General features: G+C 38.9%; 2 protein-coding genes and 1 non-coding gene across 4 annotated transcripts in view; 1 reads left to right on the forward strand and 2 right to left on the reverse strand.

Moving 5' to 3' along the window:
* LOC116387731 (calsyntenin-2-like) overlaps positions 1-9840 on the forward strand; it is a 126535-nt gene extending 116695 nt beyond the window's left edge. The window contains exons 11-18 of the mRNA XM_031855075.1: positions 939-1105; positions 1472-1620; positions 4822-5027; positions 5212-5379; positions 5663-5808; positions 6097-6217; positions 6992-7182; positions 7338-9840. Coding sequence (XP_031710935.1) covers positions 939-1105; positions 1472-1620; positions 4822-5027; positions 5212-5379; positions 5663-5808; positions 6097-6217; positions 6992-7182; positions 7338-7556 — 1367 coding nt within the window. The 3' untranslated portion in view covers positions 7557-9840. The remainder of the gene's footprint in view (positions 1-938; positions 1106-1471; positions 1621-4821; positions 5028-5211; positions 5380-5662; positions 5809-6096; positions 6218-6991; positions 7183-7337) is intronic.
* Positions 9841-10896: 1056 nt separating this feature from the next.
* trnal-uaa (transfer RNA leucine (anticodon UAA)) lies at positions 10897-10979 on the reverse strand. The gene has a single exon. It is a non-coding gene; the product is annotated as a tRNA-Leu (tRNA).
* Positions 10980-12950: 1971 nt separating this feature from the next.
* The window catches only part of LOC116387502 (SPRY domain-containing SOCS box protein 4-like), a 77425-nt gene continuing 73160 nt past the window's right edge, over positions 12951-17215 (reverse strand). For both annotated transcript variants that reach the window (XM_031854676.1, XM_031854675.1), the window contains exon 3: positions 12951-15278. In XM_031854676.1, the coding sequence (XP_031710536.1) occupies positions 15151-15278 (128 nt within the window). In that variant the 3' untranslated portion in view covers positions 12951-15150. The remainder of the gene's footprint in view (positions 15279-17215) is intronic.

A 17215-nucleotide genomic window follows, 5' to 3' on the forward strand; every position in this document is an offset into this window, starting at 1 on the left:
AACAAAAAACATAAAATCACCCCTTTTAAATAATTTTAAGTCTCCTTTAAGGCTGTTTTACGTTTTATGTTCTGTGCATTTTTTTACGTCAAATTCTATTTTATGTTTTTGGTTTATTTGATTATCATTATGAACCAAAACTATTAATACTGTTAATAGATTATTTTTCAAAATAATTAATATTTCAGCACAATATACAGTATACAATTAAAATTAAAAAGTGCATTTTAAATCTGCCTAAAGAACATATAAATGTGTAAATGGGTGGTGTGTGAAAAAGATTCATGAATGTTATTTTGGTGCTTTTTCCCTGGAAACATACAGAATACATGTTGTTGTCTCTTGTACCCTGCAAAGGCTCAGTAAAAACAGGTTTGAGACCAAAAGCTTGACTCTGAGACCAGGCCGGTAAAATAAAAAGCTAAAGTTTACTCAAGGTCGACAACAGGCCACAGTCAAAACCAGACAGGCAGGAAGGATGAGGCAAATGTATCCAATAGGGGATCAGGCTAGGCAGCGAGTCCAAAAGGCAGTCAGAGAAAATGGCTGGAATGCTGAAGGCAGGAGCAGAGCATACGATTTGGCGGGTAATTAATGGACGTGGGCCAGTGTATATGCTACTGGGCTAATGGAGAAGTGGGAACAGATGGGTGCAGGAGGGGATGGGGAATGGCCCTCAGGGATACTGAGGGCAGGTGGAAGTGGTCGGATCTGAAAGGACAGGAAAGTTATTACACAGCCGGTGAAAAAAGCAGACAAGGAAAATGTGACACTAGGAATTGGCTGACATTTTGACTTACCCAATCTGTATCTCTCCAACTGACCTTTTTTCACCCCTCGTCTCCTCTGCCCCTTTCCACTTCTGTCCTTAAACCTCTCATTTTACACTTTTCCTTTTTTCCTATTTGTGGTTCTCTCCTTTCTTGCTCTCCCTTTAGGTGGTGAGGTAGACACCCCGAGGTTCACCCAGTACTTCCATGGCAGCCTGTCAGGTCTGACAATCCGACCAGGCCGCATTGAAACCCAGAAGGTTATTTCCTGTTTGCAGGCCTGCAAAGAAGGCCTCGATATCAACTCCCTTGAAAGCCTCGCTAAGGACATTAAGGTGTGTGACAACACACACGCACCTCTTTGTAATTCTATCTCTGTGAGGACACTCATTGACATAATATGAAGTGAGGACCGGCCAAAATGTCTTCACAGGTCCTCACAAAGATAGATGTTCACTTACACACACACACTTACTCCAGCCTTTGATTGATAGTAACTTCTACCACCTTAGCGGTACTATAGAGGAAGACACTGTGTCCTGTTCAGGATAGCATTACAGGATGCTACTCTATAACATATATGATAACATGTAATTCCCCATCAAGCCAAGACTCAAATAATGTCGTTTGAGCTACAACATGAACACAATTGTTTCAACTGGAAGATTCTTTGAGGACAAATAGTATTTGTTTGTGTCCAGTTCCATTTTAACCCCGCCCAGTCTGTGCTGGTGGTGGAAGGAGAAGATCTGGACAGCATCAACACAGCCATGTCAAAGGTCTCCTACATTAACTCTCGCCAGTTCCCTACGCCCGGCCTCCGACAGCTACACATCACCACCAGCGTACAGTAAGTGCACATATACTTGGAAGATGCATGTTCACTCACACTTTGACTTTTTTAACATCCATCTCTACATTCACTTAGTTTCACGTTTTCACATTCGCTGTATAGGAGCTTCCCAGTTCAACCCATTCAACCTTATGAATATCATTGTGTAGTACAGATCTGCTGCTTCTTTTTGTTTGTGTGTGGGTTTGGTATTTAACTCTACATGACACACGTGTTTGTTGTGAAAACTAACGAAGCACATTTTGCAGGTATTCTGTTTGAGGGAGCTATCCGGTTGTTGAATAAAGTGTGAGGTCTATAAGTATCCCTAGAACCCTAATGTGAAACGATGCATATATAAGACATAAGACACGTTGGTCAACTTAAGTCACAGAAGCTACAAACAGCCAAAGGAGTTGTGGTTAAAGCATTAAATGAAGGCTCTGTCAGATGTGTTGTGTCTGACTTTGTCTTTAAGCCACAGAACTCCCAGTGAGGTGGCAAAGAATAGATCACCAGTGTAAAAACCACGAAACAGCTGGCCATTGAGGACATTAAGCCTTTGGGTGAACGGGAACACCATCTTGTGAGCCTCTATTTGTCCTCGCTTTTTATTTATTTATTTTTTTCCATTCTCTCTTTCTTTTATTACCAGCCACGACAATGTGTGGTGTTGTGGCCGGTGTGATGCCATCGCAAGGCGCTCTAGTTTGTCTGTCTGTTTTTCCTCTGTGTGTCTTTCTGTGATTCCATGTCTGGATTTAATTTCATTTGAATTGACTTTGTCCTCTCCCAAGGATGGGGATATTAGTCGGCCTGTTTGTCCAACATTTGTTCAAAGGACATTATCTCGAGAACTGCTGGGCCCATTGTTATGAAATCAAATTACAAACAGTTTGGTTCCACACAACAATGCATCATAAAAATGGCTTGTCTTTCCCTGATATTTGCAGTGGATCAAAGGATTAATACTCGTCTTTTTGGTGACCCCAAAAAGAACCTCTTTCGTGCCGTCATCAGGCCAAAATCTCTATTTACACACAGGAAATATGAAAATCTTCTACTGGTATAGCTGGATTTATTATCAAAAACACACGATATGACCATATATGTGTACTGCATATACTGTTAACTGTAAATCATAAAACAATACGTAGTGTTCCTTTAACAAGAGAATGAACAGGAAAATACTTCTTCCCAACTGCATCACATTGAAGGTAACATGCTTGATTGCATCTTTGTATATGTGTGTGTGTGTGTGTGTGTGTGTGTGTGTGTGTGTGTGTGCACTTCTCCTCACTCTTAAAGTATTTGTCTATCCTAACACAACTTGTATGCCCATGTGTGCCACTTTGTGTGTGTTTAGTTGTATGCTGCATGTGTGTATATTGGAGCGCTTGCTCATGTGTCTGTTCCCGTCTCCACACCCATCCGGCGCCTGTTCATTTGGTGAGCAGCAAACGCAGACAGGTCAAATCAGCTTAGATGTGAGCTGGTCGATAAAGTGAGGCGAGCTCGGGGAGTTGCAATACAGGCTGTCTAATGCTGAACAACACTTCACAGCTCCCCTCGAGATAAAGACAGACAGATCCGCCTTTACACTCGGCAGATATGTTGGATCTGCCGTCTGTGACTGAGGCAAAACAATAATATGTCGTCGCATTACACATTCTTGATATTTTTTCAAATTCTTCTTGAAGGTGTTGTGTCGTTTGAAAGCTGTTTTTCTTGTCTTTTTGTTACGAATCGTGACAAGCAGCCGGAGTAGCTCAATGATACTGCCACTTCAGTAGTGACAGGGTCAGTGGATTCAGCATTTCAAACAAGCCTGGCTGAATCCAAGACTTTAAGAGATAACACCTGTCTTGTTATATTTAGCTTTTCTTTCAAATGGGCTATTTTTCCTTTTTGGAGATTTATTGTTGTATGGGCAGAGGTCAAAGCTAATTACACTCATTTCAAACGCGTTAAAGAGATGCTTTACTTCATTGCAACATTTTGTTTTTGTAACTTAACAGTTTACGAAGGGATGCTTCAGTTTGAATTGGGATTTTTAGACTTTTATATTGTAATTATGTAATTATTATTTTGTTTAACTGTTAAACACAATTTTCAAAGAGCAAAGAGTAAATCTTGAAACCACCCAGTACATGAAAACCTGTTTTTGACATTTTACCCAATATACATACTGTAATTATATACATTCTTCAGAACAAATGGGGATACTGAAGTGAATACCAAATAATGTCATGAAGTCCCCGTCACACAGTACTATATGGTGAACATGAACATTTTCTGTCCATAAATGAAAAGAAGACAATCACTTTGGGGGCATAACTTTGAAAATAAAGATGTTGAATTAAAGGAGGATTTTTGGGGTTTGGTTATGTAATGAATTAGCCTTTGAAACTAGTAAGTGATATTCATATTATGCAAAAGCATCAAAACATGTACCTAAATCCTTTGAAGTAGCCTGTATTTGTAAGTGTTTATGAGGACACTGGCGTTATAACAATCTTATTCTGGCATTTAACAAACCTTTAGAAGTGATATTCAGTTATCATCGCTTACTGGAAAATGAAACAAAGTCATGCAACTTAAAGACCTTGAAAAGTTAAGTAAAACCCTTTTCGTTATTATACACAAGAGGTATGTGTATTTGTGTTTTCGTCCCTGCTCCTCTTACTGGTTTGAAGTGAGCAGGACTCAAAAGGTACAAAAGGTAATGCCACGTATTTCTGTGAATCAATCAGGATTTAGCCACATTTGAATCAAAATCTTATGATAGTTGGCGGTTGTTTGCTAATGTTGTCAGGCTACGTCAATCACATCTGATCAAACCCATTCCCACACAGTCCCGATGAGGCAGTTTAGTTGTGTAGTGTTGAACACAAACGAAAATAACTCAGTGTGTTTTTTTCATTCCATCTCTTTTTATTTATTTTTGATATATTACTTATTTTGTCATGAAGATTTAATCTTATAAAAAAGTTGTCTGGGCTTTTTAACACATGTTTTCTGTGTGTCCATTTTTTATGCTCATCCTAAAATCCATGAGCACTATGGCTCCTCCTAGAATACAAAAAAATCTGCATTTCGTAATCACACCATGATGAGCAGTGGAGCAGTAACACTGGTGCCATCTTGCCCTGTAACCTCTCTCTTCCTCTTCTTCTGTGTTTGTGTGTGTGTGTGTGTGTGTGTGTGTGTGTGTGTCAGGTGTTTTGGTGAGGACACGTGTCTCTCCATCCCAGACATCAAGTCAGTGGTTATGGTCCTGCCGCCCAGTGAACCGAGAATCACCATTGCAGGATCTAATCGGCTCGTCAGGCCCGCCAATGACCTGCGGGGCCCGCTGGGTGTGGCACCCTTCAAAGAGCTTCACATCACCAGCACAGTAATGAAGGGAGACAGCTTTGGTGGATGTGAGTGGAGAGGATTGTTAAGATGCTCTCATTTCATACCAGCCTTGTAGCAATATTATAGTTCATTTTAAATACCTGTTAGGGTTACAATCTTTTTTGCGTTTATGTGCACTGGATATATATAATTTTGAATCTACAGTATTCGCACACTAATTTTTCTGTCATTTTGTGTCCATGCGTACAGCCCATAGACAAGGTGTGATGGAGGTGATGCATAACTTGGACTACTGCGATGTGCTGGTAATTGGGGAAGAACTGAATCCTGAGAGAGAGAGTTTGGAGATTCATCACAGTGCCTTGTTGGGAAAACACCTGGATGCCACCAACTCCACCTCTGGAATATCAATATATGGTAGGGCTTACCACTCTGGCAAGAGGGATGATGTGTGGCTCTAATGCTCTATGCTGGGAAGACATCATGAAATGCACATCCTTTCCACCTTAAAACCTTGAAGAATATCTCTAAAATGCTTTGCCCTTTATACAGCAATAAGATCCACGATCTATAGAGTAAGACAGCTGTGAAGGTCCCTGAAATCTCGTGTAATAACGTATTACAGGTACAAACTGACACACAGTGCTGCATGACATATTTTAGACCGTAGTATAACACATTTCTTCCTGCGTGTTGCAAGGTGTGGACTCCATGGCCCACTATGAGCAGGCACTGAGACAGCTACGCTACAGGAACTGGCGACCAGCCGCCCTGAGTGAGAGAAAGTTCAGACTCACCTGCTCTGAACTCAACGGACGTTACACCAGCAATGAGTTCAATTTGGAGGTCGGTTTGATGTATTTCAATAGCCATATTTTACCTCTTTTTTACTCTCTTCTTCTCTTCATGTCCTTCACTCTTTATCAACTCCCTGTCGTTTGTCATGTGTCTTTTTCGTGCTCCTTTTCTCCATTTTCTTTTATCTTGCTTCTGATCTTTCCTATGCTCAGTTAGTTCCTTTCATACCACATTGTCTGCCATCATCCTTTTAGTTTCTTTATTTTCGTTGCACAAATTATGGTCCACCTTCTTTTTCTTGAGGATAATAGTCTTCGTCTCTCCTCTCTACTTAAGGTTAGTGCTCTTCACCACTCAGCACCTGTGGAACATGTCAATCATATGGCTGCCCAACCTCAGTACATGAGACCTGTCCATCACCCGCTCATGATACACACTCTCAACTCGCACATGTCAGGTAAGCCACAAATGTCATTCAAATGTATTCTGTGGTGGAGATTTGGTGCTGTAAGGATGTTTGCATTCATTACAGACTGGTTATAAGTCACTATGAGGGACATTTGTTTTATATTGATATGGTAATGACAATAATGGTGAACCCTAAAATATCGTCCCAATATCAATATCAAAGGGACAAACTATTTCATATTTGATTTTCTCCATATTGCGTAGCCACACTAAAAACCACAGCCACACTATAATTATACAGTGCTATAAGCATATATATGTTTATAATGCGTTATAGACACATAGGCGTCAAAGAAAGTACCACCAGATGTTTTAACTGAATGATCATCTGCTTATTATCACCAGCTTTCAACAAAAAAATCGTTTAACTAGACAGATACCACTGACTTTTCAGTCACCTGCTGCCTAAGAGAAGCTGTTTCTGTTAGTCAGTCGATTATTTGGAAATGAAAACAAAGGTAAACATTAACAGTTATCCTTACAGTCCGTACATGTAAGCATCTATTAGATTTATGTCCCTAATCAGTTTAGACTGTTCTTACTGTACAATAGATGGATTCAGATCCACTTTTCAAAATGCAATGCATGATTATAATTTGTTGGCCTTCTTTCTCTGTTTCAAATAAGCAGGCTGAGATAAGATGATTAAACAGGAGATTGCTCTGTTGTAAAGCATTGTCTAACTAAATTGCTGCAACCCCAGATAAGAATCTACAGCTGTCTATGTGTACATTATATATACAGTATATACCTTTTCCTTCAGGAGCAGCACCACCAGCAGCCACAGCAGTTATTGTGGTCTGTATCGCCGCCCTGGTGGTGATTGTGGTCATTGGCGTGTACAGGATCCACGCCACACATCAGGAGGGGTCCAGAGAAGATGAGGAGGAGGTCAAAGACACTGAGGAAGACTGGGACAACTCTGCACTCACCATCACTGTCAACCCCATGGAGGTTGGATTACTTTTTTTAAATTTACTTTTGAGATGTTTTACGCCTTCAGAATGCTTATTTAAACATCTTACAAATAGCTCTATTACATTTGATGCCACTGTAAAGTGGATTTGGGAGCTGTGGTGACCTTTACTAAATCACGCTTTGTTTTCTAGAACGTAGGAGGAGCTCAGGCACATGATGAGGAGGTAAAAGAAGAAGAGCGTGATGAGGAGGAAGAAGAAGAGGATGAGGAACAGGTGGGAGGAATGACAAGTGCCGAGTCCGACAACAGTGATGCAGATGAAGAGGACGGAGAAGAAGAGAGAGAAGAGGTGAAAGAGAGGAAGCAGAAGGAAAAACTAGAGTGGGACAGTTCCTCCACAACATACTGACCACACATACATAAACATATATCTGCACATACAAACATTCTTTACATATATGTCTCTCTCTCTCTGTCTCTCTGTCTCTGTGTCTCTGTGTCTATCCCTCTCTCTCTATCAATCACACACACACACAGACACGCACACAAACATGCGTTAGGCATGCTCGCTACAGGTAGGGCCTACAAACACACACACACAACAAACAAATCAGAATCTCTGATAAAATTATTTACAAACTGTTGCTGGAAAAAAACACTTTGAATCTTCCCACGTTGTCCTTTTTTAATGACACATCTCCCTCTGCTGGACAAAGTCAGAACAACAGAATCAGCTGCAGTCCCACACTGCTGGAAAACATTGTCTGTGCATTATGTATATTATCATTCGCAGTCAATGAAGCTAAATATAGGATGAATATCAAACAAGCACAGTCTTCTCATTATATATTCACACTTATGTGATGAAATTAAATCTAAACTCTTGAATTTAGTGACACAAGTGATCTCCAATTCTTACATTAACAATAATGTGGGCTTTTATCCAAACATTTAATACGTGAAAGTGTCAACAGATTACTTTTGCATCGTTTATGTTTTAAACAGATTGTCTGCAAGATGGTGAGTTATTAGCAGATGTATCAGCCACATGTATCCATAAACGTATTTATTTGTTGATGTATCCATAAACATTTAAAAATATAATTCCTTTGGCCTATATAGTAGGTATAACATAGCCGTATTGTCACTCAGTGTATATATCCTCTGTTGCAATATTTAACTCAAATCTCTCCCTCTGTGTGATCAGTGCTGAGTTTTGTGGCCTGGACACTAAAGAGAAACAACCTCCTGGATATTTGATCTCTTACCATAAACATTTCATATTCATCCTTATTTATATACAAAGCAGCATTATTAACTTCGAATAAATATATTACACCTTTCATTTCTCAAAAGTATTTTAAAGTTAAATTGATCACTGATCTGATAAAAAAAAAGTTGATTGTAGTTAAAATACTTTGTTTGCATCTGCCTGTGTACCAACTCTATCAATACTGTGGCCTATTGTAGCTTCTACTGTTTAGGGTTTGATCAGTTCTCTTTCTTTTTTCAGCAGATGAAATAACACAGAGATGTTACTGTATGCTACTGATGTTCTGTCTTTCTGTGTTTTTAATTCCATAGTAAAAGGAGCCCTCTATGCAATTATGGGCCCAGTGTAAAGGACCAGTACACAGAAACAGGGGTACTCCAGAAAAATTGCAACAGAGACAGCAGAGCAACTGAGTAGCATCAGGCAAATGCACAAGGGCTGGTTTCACAAATATTTTAACTTTACACAACACAATACCAACTTTAACTGTGTGCTTTAGATCAAGCTAACTATGTCTATAAATTGATCCATTGCATAAATGTAATGATATTTAATATCTTAAGTAAGATTCATTTGCTATGGATTCTGGGTAAATGTGTGTGACAATACAAAAAACTTGCTGAGTCCCAACTTAGCCTAAGGATAACACAACTACTGTTATTGTCAGTTATTACTGTCATGAATTAGACTAATCTCAGAGCAAAACACCATAAACACCTCTGTCAAATATGTTTTTGAAATCAGGATAAAAGTTTGTCACATGTCCAAGTTAAAATATCCCTGATTCCATCATCAAGGTTATATTCTCAGACTTGACAGATGGAGAAGTTTTCCTTTTGACAAGTAAACAGTAATGTGTTAAATTAATGGAGTGCCCCTTATACAGTCAGATGAAGACCCACTGGTGTTTGTTTCCTGGTGTTATCAAGTCGTCACTCCTGCACAACTTCACCAGGACAACAAACAGAAGTGGAGTTTGTCTACATTCAAATGATTTAAAAGTAACTCCTCTGACCATTTTTACTCAGACAAACACTTCTGACCCGTTCATGTCTACACAGTATCAGTGACTATTACTCCCTCAGAGCTCTCTAACTGATACGTCTCCTGTTCACCTGCGCCCCCCCCCCCCCACCCCCCCTCTGTTGGCCTATTAAGCACCTGTGATTGTGATGTCATCATTGTGAAACAATTGCCTTGTTTCCCTCGTCCCTCTTTGTCATATTGTGCTTCTGAAAAATCAAAGTGAAAAAGATTCTTTTACATATAATAACAAACCCTGTAAAAATGTTCAAGACAGTTATTTTATATTATCAGTTTCTTTTTCTTTTGTAAACAAAATGGTTGGGATTTCTCTCTCTTTAGTGGTCATCCCACTGCTTTCTGTATATTGACCAATAAAGACTTGTTTTAGACTCTTCACAGCTCTCCTACTTGTTTGTGGACTGGACATCTGACGTACGTGTGTGTGTGTGTGTGTGTGTGTGTGTTGGCAAACTGAGAGATTTACATAATTGATGAGCTGCCATTGTAGATGTTAGAAAGCTGCCTGAATTCACAAAATCACACATATCTGGGCCAAAAAAAGGCCTGATATGTAATGCATATTCTACTCCAACATATGAGGATACATTACCATGTCAAAGATGTTGTGCAATTGAACATCAGGCAATGCTGCATATTAGCATTTGGCCTCAATAAGTAGTAATAATGATCCAACAAAAAAAACAGAAGTCATAGGGTAGCATGTCAAAGAAATTACAGTTATGTATGTCTGTATGTAAGTCTTTCAAAAACAAGTCACAATATATTATGTCAAAAAAGTCATGAAAAAGTCATAATATAGTATGTAAAAGTATAATATGCCAAAGAAAATATTAGTATATTATGTTGAAAAAAGTCATAGTATTGTATGTCGAATAAAATCATAAAAAGTCATAGTATAGCCAAAAAAGTAAAAGAATACAAAAAAGTATAGAATTATGAAAAGGGAAAAGAAAGTCATATTATACTATGTTGAAAAAAGTTTTTTTTTAAAGTCATACAATAGAAATCATAGTATAGTATGTCGAAAACAATTTAAAAAACAGTCATTGTATCTAGTATGCTGATAATAGTCAAAGTAAAGTGTAAAAGTAAAAAAAAGACATTGCATAGAATGTCAAAAAACGTTTTTCAAAAGTCATAGTATATAGTATGTCGAAAACAATCGTGGTATAGGATTTCAAAATGAGTAATTGTAATTGTGTATGTCGAAGAAAGACTGTACTTAATACTCCGACCACTTTCACACTGCTTATCATCATTCACCCATTCACACACTGGGGTTAACTGTCAAGGACACATCAACATACAACTATCGGAGCTGGGGATTGAACCGCCTATTTTCTGTTGAAGTAGAAATTACACCACCATAATTTCAAGCTTTTCTAGCTATTAGTTGTTATAATAATACTTGTAAAACACAGCTCCATTTTACCAGGAGTGGGGATTGAACCCACGAGGGCTGATGCCCATTGGATCTTACATCCAACGCCTTAACTACTTGGCCACCCTGGTGACTATTGTATAGTATGTAGAAAAAAGGCATAGTGAAGTATGCCGAAGAAAGTAGTGCATATTTTTACATACCATACTTGTTGACTTTATTTGACACACTATACTATGACCTTTTTCGACATACTATACTATGATTTTTTTTTTCTACATCCTATGACGCACGTTAATACAACTGTAAGCTAATTCAGAAAATGTCAAAAAATGTCAGTATAGTATGTGGACATACAGTCTTCTCATCGGACTGTCGGCAAGAAAGGAAATAAGCATGTTTTCCAAAGACTATTACTTAAAACGTCACAAGCCAAAACATTTGGGAACTGATTTTTCAGATAACATAAAATTAAGAATTTTAGCAGAAAACTAAAATAAGATAATGTAAGCAAAACTTGTATTGGATTGTCTACCATACGATATGGTGCATAAACATACAGTCCGTTATGAAAGGAAACATGTAAAGTCACCATGTTATTCACAGAAAAATGAAGTTTAGTTTAATAAAGCTATCATGCAATGTAGTAAAGTAAAGAAAACAAATGGCATATCTTCATCTTTGAATACTATTTGATTTTTCGTTATCATGCTTAGAATATACTGCTTAATACTTCTAATTTGAACTCAAGTGCATTTTAAATGCTTTCATTTAAGTTGGATCTATTAAACATGCAGATCTTGCAGGGATGAAGTGTTGCTGCTCTGCTTTGGCCTCCCGCTTGCAACAGTGCTGACTATTCATTTTTGTACTCAGCAGGTCCCTGAGGATGAAGAAATACAATCGTCTCATTAGTAGCTTAATGGCCTTTTTAACTGATGAACACCGAATGTTCAATAACACTCTTACCCGTGCTGGAGGAAACTACAGTGTGCCTGAGAATAGCAAGAATGGGATTAATTGCTATTGAAATAATGCCAATTGGTTCAGCACCACCCCCTTTACACTCAAACACATCCTCACAATTCTATTTAGATTTGTCCCTTTAATTCAGTTCAACTAAAGTTACACCACTTAAACCTCAGGTGGACTCATTCAAACAGCAACTTGCAGGTTGGATATATTTTTAAACTAAATTAATACTTTCATAAAAAATGAACATTTAAAAAGTTGATGCACAATTTTATGACAAGACATTGGGACAGAAATTCAGTGAGAGAGTTTGTGTGTGTGCAGCATGCAGGCAGGCAGAAATACAGTGGAAAACACCATCTGCTGTATCCTGTACATCACAGTACTAGGATACTGTATGTTCAAATGTTTAATCCTCTTTAAAAGTATTTCATAGATTTTTTAAGAGGTTTTATAATAGCATTTGTATTGTCTACTCTTCTACTACTTCTCCCCCATATTTCAGAGGGAAATGTTGTGTTTTTACTCCACTATATTGATCTGACAGCTGAGGTACCTTTGTACTTTATTTTACATATAAAACAAGTGTATGTAATGTAGCTAGATTCAACTCCACCTCAACCAGCTACACCATTAAATGGTGAATTTGACCTGTCGAAAGAAACACAAAGAATATCCTCCAGACATTTTTCAAATTCACTTGGCTTTTATTCACATTTCATATCTGTTGACATCTCAACTGCACCGTCTGTCCATACATTCCACTACTTTTCTGAATGGGCCTTTTCTCCCCATCCTAACTGATAAAAACAAGAGTTCAGACCACCATCGTCACAAATAATAGTAATAATAATAATAATAATAATAATAACAATAATAATAAAAGCAGCATTAAAGAAACAACTTTTGATTTCTCTCTCCCTTCATCACCAGCATATTTGTATTAAATTTACCTGAATGTAACCATCAATCATCAGACAAACAGATAGCTTGTGATAAATAATAATAATCATCATCATCATCACCATCATCATCCTGCCATCATCAAAATCAAACTCCACACTCACAATAATATTAATAATAATAATAATGTAGAATACAAACTCAAGATGTTAAAAAAAAGTGACTCAAGCCTTTTTTAGGAAAGAAAACATGATTGATCTACAGTGTGTGTGTGTGTGTGTGTGTGTCTGTGCGCACGCATTGGTCAACTGCATCCTATTCTGAGCCAGAATCTGCTCTGCGCTGCAGTAGCAGTAATGTTCCTACATCCTGCTCCAGCCTTTCTTAAAGATCCAGTGAGACTAGATCTGCTATGGTCCTGTCTGTTTGTTTGTTTGTTTGTTTGTTTGTTTGTGGTCATTAAGACAGTTGTGCGGACAGCAGACAGATACTGTCTGGTACCAGTGAGCTACAGCAGGCTGCTACAACAGCAGGCGAGGCTCTTCTTACTGCCAACAGCATGATAGCACTAGTTACACTGTGATGGGCCACGACCTACAGCTCCTACAGACGCATTCACACACTCCAAGGCTTTAGTATGAAATACTTTGGTTGTGATTGACATCATAATACATGATTTAGTGTCCTGTGAGTATTGGTTCTCAGTGCTACTTAACAAACCAAGCACTTCTCTCCTGTTCACTGCTGCATTAAAGCCCCTTTCAGACACATAGTTCCTTGACGGCAATCCTAATAAGTTGGACCTACTAACATTTCTATAACACTTCTTACACCATGCAAGTTTTAATTGGATATATCCACACTATCATAAAGGCCCCAGCAGCACAAATTATGCACATAAAAGGATTAAATGCATGTCTTGTTCACTAATTAAAAGCTCTTAAAAAGTGTTTTCTCCCTCAGCTGCTACTATGATCGATGGGGTTCTACAAGAACATTACTTTCAGTTGGAAGTTAGAAAGGTTTTGCTTGTTTCATATTAGAGATTTGTGCATTTCCTCTTCTATCAGAGGCTGAGCTCATTTAGAAAAAGGTGATGCACATATTTCCATCCATCAATCAGCAATTCAGCAATATTTAAATTGAAATCGGATTGCAATTTGGTGGGTTGTTCGGATTATTGTCAATCAAATCTGATCAAATATCTAGATGTCAGATCATAAAAATGATCAGACCCGCCTTCATTTTTCAAGTTATGTTTAGGCTAACTGCATGGATGAAATGATACATATGCTGCATATAAAAGTTCTTTACATACAGCATATAAGGAAACGAGAAATCCAATGTAACGTCTCGTCATTTTGTACTTGGCAATTCTAGTATAAAAGGCAGCAAAATAAAATGAATGTTATAAAATAAACTAATAAATGATGAAACTGATGAGTGGGAACTGGTGGTGAGCTTCTTTCACGCCGACTATGGTCATCAATTAAGGCTAAAACACATTTTAAAAATCCATCACTGATGCAATATTCTTCCTTCATATCATTATCTTTCAATTCCACCACCTGCACCAGGTACAAAATACTGTACGAGCATTGTGAATATATCCATAACAAACTTTTACCATCTCTGAATGACAGAAAGCCATCACTTTAACTGACAGACGTCACTTATTCCATGTCTGAAAAGGGCTTCGCGCTCATCAAATGTTTGCATAAAGCCAGGAGATGAGTTCACCGTGCTTATTTCTATCTACTGAACTTTGCACACACACCTTGCAGCCATGTTTTTGATCTACTCTGTATGAGATGTGAGCTTTTTGGTCGGGCCCCGAGTCAATCAGATAAAAACAACATCAGTGCTGAATCCTCTTTCATTCGTCTGGGCACTGCAGCCTGTCGCCTGTGTCAGTGCAGACCATGAATACAGGCTATGGTGCCCAACAGCAATGATATGGTCACTGACTGTATGTCAGGAAAGGCCTCCAGGGAAAGGATTAGTGTGCTTTCTCAGCGCAGTGTTCGTTCTCATCACTAGGTGGCAGTGGTCATCGGAACACTGTTACCTCTTAACCACATCGAATGGGTTTTCTTTCTGGATGAGTGAGACACTGATGGGATACCATCATCAATAATTTATTTCAAGTCAAAAACAAATGATAAAGCAGCTCGAAATCCAAAATAAGCTGGTGCCGTCTTTGTTTGAAAGCCTGGACCTCCTCTGTCAGTTCTTCATTCATCTTACTCTCAATCCTTTTAATAAATCCATCTTTTGTCGAGCTATGGCGCTCTCAGTGTGGACATGCTTCCATCCATAATCCTCTCCTTGCATCCTTTAATTAATACATTTTATTCATCCATCTCTAGACTTTCCGGTGGTCTGGTTTGTGTCCTTTACTCCCAGTTGGCTCTGCTGGTGTGTCAGTCACTGGTATTGGAGGTAACTTTTCAGGGACTGGGGCAGAGGGAGGCTCTCGATCTCCTGAAGCCGCTCCCGACCCAAAGCCAGGCGGGCTGCACGCCGACACAGATCCATCAAAGGAAGAGGCTCGGCTGAGGAGAGGGAGAAAGATAGAAAGATCAAATAAGTAAAGAGAGGATGTATGAGGGGAAAAAACCTTTAGGAAATGACAGAGAGGATGTATGAGGGGAAAAAACCTTTAGGAAATGACTTGTGCAAAGTGTGACTTATGACGGTTTTGGCGTGCATTTATGTTTATACCTTCAGCCAGTGTGATTAATACCCGGTGGTAATCGGGGGCGGGGGGGGGTCCCTCTACCTAGTGCTTCAGTGTTATGCTGAAGTCTTACACAGACTCAACACGTAACAAGATTTCATGGAATCCAATCAACTAGGCTATTGTCGTTAACATTAAAGGCCACTCACACAACGACGCAACAATTATTCCCTGAAACAGAATCCACACCGCGCACTGGCCTCTCTGTCTCTCTAACCCGACACCCAGGCACACACACACGCACACACTCGAACTCGACACTCGCACACCTGTGTGTCCCCGTACAACTCTTCCCTTTATACAAAGCAGATCGATCACAAATCAGTCATTGAATGAACCAAAGAGTCATGATTAGGGTATTTTTAACCGAGTGTAACCGTGACGTTGAAGCAGAAATAAATCCACTGTTTTTTCAGGTTGTACAGAGTAACGTTTTGTCAACTACACAACATTTGTGCCTTACCAGAAACAACCAGGTATCCAATGGCAATAAAAGAGCAACAATACGTTACTGTATTCATATTTGTGAATAAATATTTTGCAGTTTGAATAATGAATACTGCTGGACATAGTTAGTTTTTAAAAGATGTGTTTAGTGACAATTGCAAGCGTCAAATCATCATCATCATTTTTCCAGAGACTTTCAGGGGGTCTCAAGTGTCAAGGGGTTTCGGATCTCCCGAGACACATCGCATTTTGTAAAACTGCTTGCAACTCTGTCTTTATTACATGCATAATACATGTTAATATCCGTTATGCATGAATAAATGAATGAGAGAGGAGTAGATGGGTAGAGGGAGTGATGATGCACACCTTTAAATATTTTAGCCTCCTCCTCAAACACACACACACACACGTGTGTACTGCGTGTACACTGTTTGTAATAAGTTATATTACTTTGAGTCCATTTTAAACAGCGTCCGTCACATCGACTTTCTATCCTGCTGAAAAGCTCATTCTGGGTAGGCTGACTGCCACGGTCGCCCCGTGCCGTCACTCTGCTCTCTGTACTGTGAGCTCCTGGTCAGCCTTAGCTTCGACCTTCACACCAGCGTTAAGGGGGAAACAGATACAGGAGGCTGCGGTCTGAGCTGCAGCTCACACAGACCACGGAGTAGAGGAGGCGGAGGGACGGTGTCCATCGAATTACCATTTCCATGTGACGTTAATGAACACATCCTAAACAAACAATGTTGTGGTAATTCCCATCTACAAAACTCACAAATTGTACACAAACATAAAAAAAGAACCTCCCGAAAAATGTGCCACTAGAGTCCGACCAATACATCAGCTAATTTTAGCTTAGCACAGATTATGGGGTTGTGTTTGCCTGCTGCATTTTGGATCTGGTTGCAGGTCAACAAGATACCCAGATGTCAGCTTGTCTTTTCTTTGCTCTTTCTTTTTAGAAAAGAGCAAAGCAGAAAACATTTAGGTAGTATCTACATATTTGTTGACAATTGTTGCTTTTGCCAGGAAAGTTTATGTAATTTACATTAATTTCATAACTGCTGTCTGTCTCGTTAAGCCAGTGTTAGTTCTCAGTTAAGGGTTGTTTGTGAGAGAAAACACATCAATCTGTAACACAACTGTTCAACTGCAAGTAGACTGAGTGACTTGTAGTTCAGCGAGACCATCTTGCCGATCCTTTCACGTCAATGTCAGTAGAATCCTTTATGATTATAATATACAGTGGGTACGGAAAGTATTCAGACCCCTTTAAATTTTTCACTTTGTTTCATTGCAGCCATT

The sequence above is a fragment of the Anarrhichthys ocellatus genome, unplaced genomic scaffold (genome assembly GCF_004355925.1).
Source record: "Anarrhichthys ocellatus isolate YVR2014 unplaced genomic scaffold, GSC_Weel_1.0 scaffold15, whole genome shotgun sequence".
In the NCBI taxonomy this organism is placed as follows: Eukaryota; Metazoa; Chordata; class Actinopteri; order Perciformes; family Anarhichadidae; genus Anarrhichthys; species Anarrhichthys ocellatus.